The 9,180-nt window shown below is 40.8% G+C and overlaps 2 protein-coding genes across 2 annotated transcripts in view; both read left to right on the top strand.

Annotated features, from left to right (window-relative positions):
- The first annotated feature begins 139 nt into the window (after positions 1-139).
- On the top strand, positions 140-8,361 carry slc3a2b (solute carrier family 3 member 2b). Its single transcript, XM_008398688.2, has 8 exons — positions 140-758; positions 1,880-2,070; positions 2,699-2,872; positions 3,628-3,725; positions 4,303-4,454; positions 5,201-5,516; positions 5,684-5,743; positions 6,347-8,361. The coding sequence occupies exons 1-8, from the start codon at positions 397-399 to the stop codon at positions 6,695-6,697; spliced, it is 1,704 nt and encodes a 567-aa protein (XP_008396910.1). The 5' UTR covers positions 140-396; the 3' UTR covers positions 6,698-8,361.
- Positions 8,362-8,920: 559 nt separating this feature from the next.
- LOC103458251 (uncharacterized) overlaps positions 8,921-9,180 on the top strand; it is a 9,645-nt gene continuing 9,385 nt past the window's right edge. Inside the window, exon 1 of the mRNA XM_017302393.1 lies at positions 8,921-9,178. Within this exon, the coding sequence (XP_017157882.1) occupies positions 9,082-9,178 (97 nt within the window). The 5' untranslated portion in view covers positions 8,921-9,081. The remainder of the gene's footprint in view (positions 9,179-9,180) is intronic.

A 9,180-nucleotide genomic window follows, 5' to 3' on the forward strand; every position in this document is an offset into this window, starting at 1 on the left:
CTTTCTTTCTTTCTTTCTTTCTTTCTTTCTTTCTTTCTTTCTTTCTTTCTTTCTTTCTTTCTTTCTTTCTTTCTTTCTTTCTTTCTTTCTTTCTTCAATGTTATTTTGCATATATAAATATATACGTGGTGTTCTTGGGGTCCCCCAGCAGCCACTTAACTCGCAATACCTTGGGCCGCCTCTGCTAGAAGGAAATCCATCTTTTTATCGTCAGCTACTGAGTGGAGCTGAGTGTTTCCTACTGCACTTGAAGGCAGCAGATAGAGCAAGCCTGGCAGACGCTGATTGATTTTTACAAGCTCACCAGCAGACACATCGTTTACAGCAAACCTCATCCTTTAAAAAAAAAAAAAGAAAGAAGGAAAGCTCGGGGACAGACAGCGAGCTGGAGGCGAGATGAACACGGAGGAGACTAATGTGGAGATGAAGGATGCTCAGAACATCAGCGCGGAGCAGAAGGACGGCCCGGATGAGGCTCCGGATGAGGCTCCGGATGCGGCCCCGGATGCGGCTCGGGCCGCTGTGGATGCTGATGCTACCGAGGCTGATGTGAGCGAGGCCGACCTGGACCAGGAGGAGCAGGAGAAGCAACCGATGACCGCCGATGGAGACCTGCCCCCGGAGGCTCCTCCTGAGGGGAGGGAGGAGGTGGACGCGGAGAAAAATGGCTCCGTGAAACTGAAGATCCTGGATGAGGCGGAGGAGACGTTCACCGGCCTGAACAAGGAGGAGCTGCTGCGGGTGGCGGGGACTCCTGGGTGAGGAGGACACGCTGTTCACACGGACACACGGTCCTGTTTGTAGGAGCAGGGGAACCGCTTTCAAATGGGGTTAGATGCTGGTTATTATCCTTTAACAACTTGCAGAAAATAAAATGTTTTTATTTTTTTAAATGTGAAATATCACTTAAACTAGAGAGTTTTATTCAGAAAATATCCTGCAGTATTGATCTATTTCTAGGTTGCTGTACAGGGACACACTGTGTTTCATACAATGTTGTAGCTTCAGTTTTTATGCTGATTATTTTTAAAGATTCCGTTCGGCTAAAAACGGGTTAGAGTCACAAATATCACATGACCTCAAGAACAAAAGACACAGTATAATTTTTTATTATTTATTATTTAATTGATTAACTACAGGAAATCTGTTGTAATTATTGTTGAAAGCTACTATTTTATTCCTATGTTTTATGTTAAAGTATAAAGAAAACATTTTTAAAAAGAAGATGACTACATTTTTGTACATGGTATGCTGATATTTTCACCCAAGCTAACAAGAAAAGTAGCTCTAAATAAAAATGATTGGTACTTTTAGTGTCATTCTGTTGTAAACATGAAATGAAATTATTCCATGACAAAACCTGCATTTGGTATATCTATTTTTAAAACTTAAGTTGTTTTTTAAAATCAGTTTAGTCATTCTTTTAAGAGTCATTTTGGAAGGTCCAAAGATCCTCTTGTGGCCCCAGAGCCACATGTTGCCGTCCTCTGTGCTAAAGGGGCAGATTAATGCTTTCGTAGAGCTTCGTTAACTTAGCAGTAAAACAGTTTTGTCCCAAATGATCAGCTAACTTCACCTCAGTGTAATAATCACATCATCAGCACAGATGAAGCTAATAAATTCATTAGTACAAGAAGATGTGAACAAAGTTGCTGAAATACTCCAAACATCATTTTACTAAAGTGACTTTTAATAAGGTGATGGTGCACTAGAATGGTGTTATTGGAGCATCATGCCACCAAACATCAGGCATCAAGCTGTGTGCTATGAGCTGATGGCGTCTTACTTCTGTAGACTCAATTATGATAATTTAAACTGGAAGATTTTGGAGGTTTATGGTTGTTAAGGGTCCTCTGGATACGTTTTGTTCTTTCCTTAGTTGGGTAAGAACCCGCTGGGCGCTGCTGCTGGTGTTCTGGCTCGGCTGGTTGGGGATGTTGGTAGGAGCTGTCCTCATCCTGCTGCAGGCTCCTCGATGCAGAGAGCTGCCGGCCACCAGCTGGTGGAACCAAGGCCCACTGTACCAGATAGGAAACATCCACGCCTTCACCGACACACACAACCTGAAGGGTGAGCTGCTCCCCATGCGTCCGCTGACCTGCACACACACGCACGCACGCACGCACGCACGCACGCACGCACGCACACACACACACACAATTGCAGGAATGATAAAAGTGAGACGCATAGTGCTAAACAGAATGTGTTAGTCATATCTGGACAGAGTAATTATCTGCTACAAAAGTAAAGGTCTGTTCAACTATGACAAATCATCAGGAGTTTGTAGATCTTAGAAAAAAAGAGTAGATTTCTGCCCAAAAAAAAAACTGAGAAAATTTTAGATTAAATTCAGAAATTTTCTAGAAAAATAACTGGGAAATTTCTGAGTTTATAAAATCCAAATGTTTTCCACTTTTAAAGCTCAGAAATTTCCAAGTCAATTCTAGAAATTTTCTGAGATTAATCTACAATTATTTTTTATTTTTTTGGTGGAAATTTTCTCCTCCTTTGATTTTATATCCAATGACCCTAATACGGCATCATGTGATGTAAATCAGATGAATAATTTTTTTTTTCTGCTCCGTGTGAGATCTACCAAAACATTCTGCTCGCTCCTGTTTCTCAGTTTTGTAGATAGTTGATTCTCTTTAAAAGAATGAATAATCAAAGAATCCTTCCTGACTTTCCATCCTGGAAGGTGTGGAGCAGAAGATGACCAGTTTGTCCCAGTTGAAGGTGAAAGGTTTGGTGATTGGACCGATTCACGTTGCTCCACCTGATGAAGCCATCAGCCTGAGGTTTGAGGAAATTTCACCTGAAGCCGGAAACCTGGAGCAGTTTAAAGGTGTCATCCAGGCGGCTCGCCGAAAAGGTGAGGAAACTCTGGAAAATGCTTTTTCAGAGCCATACTTAGACTATGAAACCCAGGAATGCACAATATATCAGATTATATCATCCATCATAACATTTCGGTATCAGACCAAGAAGTTAAACTGGGCTGATAACAACTGATGTTTATGTTCATCTTGTTCCCATTTGTGTTTCTGGAGGGGAGCAGGTCAGTCAGGTGGTCTCTGTTCAGTCATGTGATAGTGATGCAGCAAAGGATTGTGGGATGCTTAACTGAAGGAGAGAAGTAGAGTAGGCTGTGGTCACTTTTACATGATATCAGAAGTGTACCGAAACATATATTACAGATTTATCTGTAAATACTGGTCAACAGCCATAAAGCAGAATTAATATTGGATATTGATATTGGCCCAAATTGGTGCGTCCTTCATAAAGACATTCACAAGGTCCAGTTTTTTCTTTGGCTCATCTGTTTATTATGTACATAGAGATTATATTTACTCAAAATCCCAAATGTAGACTATAAATATTCACAAATAAATGTCATATTTAGCTAAGCAAAAATGCTTGGTAAACCCTGAGAAAGCATAACTAAATAAAATCTTCACAGAATTCTTGCTCTCATTATTGTGGCATTTAGCCCATTAAAACTCCTCTCAGTAACACTAACTGATCTAAAACAGGACATATTTAGCCTGATTTAATATCAGACTGGAAAGAAATGATGTATCTTTTATACACAATATATAAATATCTTATTTTTTTTGTCTTTTGTAGATATTTCTGTGGTTTTGGATTTGACTCCAAACTATCAGGGTTCTTCTGGACCCTGGTTCTCCAGAAACAGCATAACAAACGTAGCAGAGAGACTGAAGGTAACGACCGACTGGAAACCAACATGAGCTAAATGTACAGGAAGTCATCAACATGAGGTAGAAGTGAGCCAAGACAATAAACCAAAAATAATGATGTGCTGCAGCTGCTTGTTAATATATACACTGCTCAAAAAAATAAAGGGAACACTTTAACATTTAAGTGAACACTGAAGTGTTCCCTTTATTTTTTTGAGCAGTATAAACATTATATATAATGAAATGGATTTAAACTTTTTACTGGTCCCCGTAAGAAATGACAAGCTTCAAGTTTTACTTAGCTTGAACTTTGTCATATTTAGTCAAGGTACAGCCAGAAGCTGCAGTGTGTTTTATAATCACAATGTTTAAAAAGTGAAGTTGGTTGTAAAATCACAGACGTCAAGAGATATGAATAATATATCTATTTTTTATAAGTCTCTATATACTGTATGAGCTGCAGAATCAAAATGAAAGTTAATTGTATATTTACTCAGTGTCACCTACAGATTTTTTTAGGTTCAGCACAGAGAATTGTGAAGATAAACTTGAAGTGTTTAATACGATGAACATTGAGTGACCCGTGTCCCTGTGGTTCCAGTCTGCCCTGGTGTTCTGGCTGAACCAAGGAGTGGACGGAGTCCAGCTGTCTGGAGTGGAGCAGCTGGTCAGCACGGTCCCAGCTCTCTGGGCTGACATCCGGGCCATCGTCCAGAACGGGACAGACCAGGATCTGAGAGGCGGGTCAGAAAGGTGCAGGGTTCATCTGTAACCTCTGACCTCTGATAGGATCAGGCTTTTTCTTTTTGTTTCAAAACCCAAACATCTGCTTCACATGATGGTTCCTGCTTCCCAGATCGCATGTTAAAGAGAGGATTAAATATGTCACACATTAAGCTCTGCTTTTATTATTAGTAAATGTACATTTTAATACATTCTGATTCAATTATTTCAAAAGAAAAATGTCCAAGAACAAGAATGTCTTCGTCTTTAAGGAATACTCTGTCCCCTTTCTGCTGCTCATTCTAACTTAGCTTTTTCAAACTGAAATATTTGATCAGGCGGAAACTTAAAACTCCTTAACGCTTTAGAGAATAATGGATGTTTCATTTCCTGGTGCTTGTCTTTGTCTTGATGAACCCTTTTTATTTTCTTAGCATGTTTTTAGAAACATATGCTGAATGTTTCTAAAAATTTGCATTTTTAATAACCAACTTGGGGGTGCTGTGGTGGCGCAGGGGCAAAGCACAACCCATGTATTGAGGCCTTAGCCCTCATGCTGGTGGTCGCAGGCTCGATTCCCAGCCTGGTGACATTTGCCGCATKTCTTACCCCTCTCTCATAACCCTGCTTCCTGTCAAACTACCTTCAAATAAAGGCCACTAGAACCAACAAAACCTTTAAAAAAAAACCAGCTTAATGTCTGAGTTTTAAAAATACCTCTGGTAGCAGAAATGAGCAGCTTCCTGTGAGTTGTGGATTTAATCTGTGTCTTTCAGACTCCTGCTCGGCGTCACAGAAAGCTCCTCTGCTGACGGTGTGTCTGCTCTTCTGTCCTCCACTGAAGTGGACCTCCTCATATCCAAAGTTCTGACAGCGGGCGGCCCTGAGCCTGCCCGCTACGCCCACACCGTCCAGAGGCTCTACTCCAACCACACGCAGACCAAGCTGGCCTGGAATCTGGGGGGGCGAGACGACGGTCACCTTGCCTCATTAGTTCCCCCAGCTCATGTCAAACTGTACCAGCTGCTGCTGTTGACGCTGCCTGGGACGCCTGTCTTCAGCTACGGAGACGAGATCGGCCTGATGGACGGGGTGAGAGCCGCTCAGCTGACAAACAGACCTGCTCTGAGATTTTGCTCAACAGGAAATAAATCCTTAAGTTCTTTTAGTAAAATTTGTATCTGTGATTCATTTCTGAATAGTTTTGAATTAGTAACTGTTTCACTTTTTTTTTTCTAATCTTTTCATGTTTGCATTAGGAATCCAAGTTTCCCAAGATGCTTTGGGACTTTGAAGACGARCTGAATGGAAGTCTGCAGGTAACCTGCTGCAAAATCTGTCACCAGGATCTAATGCTCACATGCTTCACAGTGATTTTATAATTATGTAGTTTTACTCTTATCCCTTTAGGGTGACTTTAGCGTCTGTCTAGGAACTGCAGGTGAAAAACTCTGGGATATACTGTACCTGTAATAAAAATAAAAAATACACAYACATCAGTGTAGTCACTCAAACCTTCTGGGAATCTTCTGGGAAAGGCTTGTTTGTGATTAAGGAAGGTTGAGGCACAATTTTTCATAGATTATAGTTAATATCCAGGAAACACACCCAGGGGCGTCACTAGCTTTTGAGGAYAAGGGGGCCATAGTCCCCCARAAGAGGCACARGWTGTGAGAAAACAGCAGGCAAGTACACTTCTCAAGCAGCAGTAAAAGCAGAAAAATTGYTTTTACACTTTTAAAATATGTTATTTATATTCTGGCCACAGTAAATTKAATTTGTTGGTAGTATTTTTGTAGAAAAAAAATCAACAAAAACCCCTAAATTATTTAGGGGACCTTGAGAATCCTTTAGGCCCCTAAAATGGCCCTCTGGTCCAACCTAAATCCTGATGTCTCCTCTTTCTGTTTCTCTGTCTCCAGGAGGATCAGTCTGACAGGCTGTCCCTCCGCAATTTCTTCCGCTCTGTGAGCGAGCTGCGGGCCAAACAGCGCTCCCTCCTTCACGGAGACTTCCTCCTCCTCTCCAACTCCTCCTCGTCTCTGGCGTACCTGCGGGTCTGGGATCAGAACGATCGCTACCTGGCTGCCTTCAACTGGGGGCCGGAGGAGGAGGCGGTGCYGCAGACAAGYGAAGCGGCGCTGCCTCGTCATGCTGCRGTCGCCCTCAGCACCAACAGCAGCGCCCTCCCTGAAGGCAGCAGCGTGGACCTGACGGAGCTGCGGCTCGGCCCCGGACAGGCCGCGCTCATCAAGCTTCCTCACACCGGATAGAGGAAAATGTTTAGTGTTTGCATTTCTTTTATGTCTGTATTTATTGTGTGTCAACCTGCAGAGGATGATGCTGGAGAGTGGAGCACTGAATCAGAGCAGTTATTGTTGTGACACATTGTGGCTTCTGTTGTCTGCRGGGATTCCCAAACTTTTCCATGCCGCGGCCCCCCAAACTGCATCAGCTTCTGAGCTTTGCCCCCTTTGCAAAACTCACCAAATATATACATGAACGCCAACTTTTAGACTGATTTTCTCACTTTTATTCTCTATTCTCAATTGTTTGTTTGGCATAAATSCTGCCTCACACCTCTTGATCTAATAGTTGGCCATCCTACGGTTACTTGAGGAGTAAAGCAAATGTTTTTATTTTTAAAAATGTGGAAAAACAATGTTAGTTCACGGTTTCTCCAGAGGAGAAACTTTGGGGCTAAATGTTTTGCTTCTTAAAAGATCTGCGAACGTTGGTTCAGCTGTAAACAAGCTGCTCTCATTTTTATGCGCCTTGTTCAAAGAAATCTGCCTTACATCAGAGGTGAGTGGCTCCTTGGTATGTTAACAGAGAAACCGGTCGTCCACTAATAGTGTAAAAACAGACTTGAGTTCATTGTTGGTCAATGAAGAAAGAACAGGAGGAGCGGAAACGTCTCAGCATTTAATGATTACTAAGAGGGAATACCTTACCTTTAGGAAGGAGAAAAGAACATGACATGAACTTTTATGACATTATCATGAATTTTGTTGAATTTGATAGTTAAATACAACACGTGAATAATTGTAAGTTGTATGGATAAATTAAACTAAGTTGAGTTGGTGAAGGATGTGGAGAAGAAGAAGAAATATGGACAGTAAATGTAAAAGCATAATGATGAGAGGAGAAATGATGTAGGGATGAAGAGTGGATGGAGGTCTGACAGTGTGGGACAGACTGATAACACAAGGCTGGGCAGGAAACATGGAAATCCCTCCAGCTGTGTGCCGTTACTGAAACTGATAAACTAACAAATAKKAATCATTCTCTTCTTCTTTGGTCTTATTTTACCAGGAGTTTTGTGTGTAAGAGGTGAACGTGACTTTCGTCTGTATCTGTAACACACTGTGCACTTATGTATTGCATTCTGTGAAAATGAAAAACATAAACTGTTTTCAAGCAAGCAAAGAGATTTCTGATGGCTAGTATTCATAATTAGAAAAATAGATTTTATCCAGAAAGCACAGCATCTTGCAAACCTAGGCTTCAACATATAAAGGYGTAAAAAAAWTTTTTTGCATGTACCACTTTAGCAGCATAGATGTTTTGTTACAAATTTCTCTCAATGTTATGGCTAAATGTTGACTCATTATTCTTTACATTAAACTTCAGTTTTAAGTTTAATCAGATTTAAGTTTCCCAGATTTAGTAGTTGCTAAGTAAAGTCCAAATCAGTTGGGATCCGAAAAATTTTTGGGGGGAATCATCAGTAATATAAATGTAAAAAAAAAAAAAACATAAAACAGGAGTCAGCATTTGTTTGTCAACTGCAGGAAATGAGCTCATTGGATTTCTATCCAGAAAAGTCATAGTAGAGGAAGTTAAATACATTMCACTTTTGTTTTCTTCTATCTGTCCACAGTAGGTTTGGTGATGATGAAGTTATCTTCACATAACAATGGATCTGTCCACAGGGAAAAAAAAAAAAAAGACTTCGTACTTTCCTTCAGGAAATCAGCTAAAAAAAGACCTGGAAAAAATAAAAATTTTGTGATGGATAAAATAAAAATACCTGACAGCACTTCACCATGCTGATCTGTCTGCTGGTGTACTGTATAGTTGGAACATTGCTTGAACATCTCAGTTTTCAATTGACATCACAGAATAAAAAAATAAAAAAAAACAGAAGAGCTGCAACAAAATACAAAGCATCTCTAATGTCTTCTTTAATGCTTCCATCAATCTTTAATGCTTCTATGACTTTATCATCTTACCCCATCTAAAAAAGGGTGAGTTTAATGAACGTTTTACAATGTTCATGTGTTATATAAAATAACTGTGTCACACTTATGATTTAGTTTCATTGGTTATGAACAAAACAACTAAATGATTATATGGGATATTCCATGATGATTCTGTATTTTTGTCCTGTAAGTGTAAATGCTCCAACTCTCATCGGTTAGTAGATTGGAGCCTGCAGTAATTATATTTTTCCACAAGGTGTCAGTAAGTCACTTCTACCTTTAGAGCTCGGAGCGGTGAAGAAGAGGAAAGAGGAAAGGWGGAGTAATAATAGTAGAGATGATAAAGTAAGCTCCCCCGGTTCCCCTCTAAAGTTCTAGCACGTGTTTTTCGGACCGGGACCCGGAGAGAGGCGTAACACTCGGCCTGTTCTCGAAGCTTCTACTGAGTCATCATGAACGCCGATGAGGCCAGGCTGAAGCTGCGGGAGCTGCTGGGCCAGGTGAATCCCTCTGAGCTCCCAAAGTTACTGGACTGGATGAAAAACTCAGGT

Source organism: Poecilia reticulata, linkage group LG22, assembly GCF_000633615.1.
Source record: "Poecilia reticulata strain Guanapo linkage group LG22, Guppy_female_1.0+MT, whole genome shotgun sequence".
In the NCBI taxonomy this organism is placed as follows: Eukaryota; Metazoa; Chordata; class Actinopteri; order Cyprinodontiformes; family Poeciliidae; genus Poecilia; species Poecilia reticulata.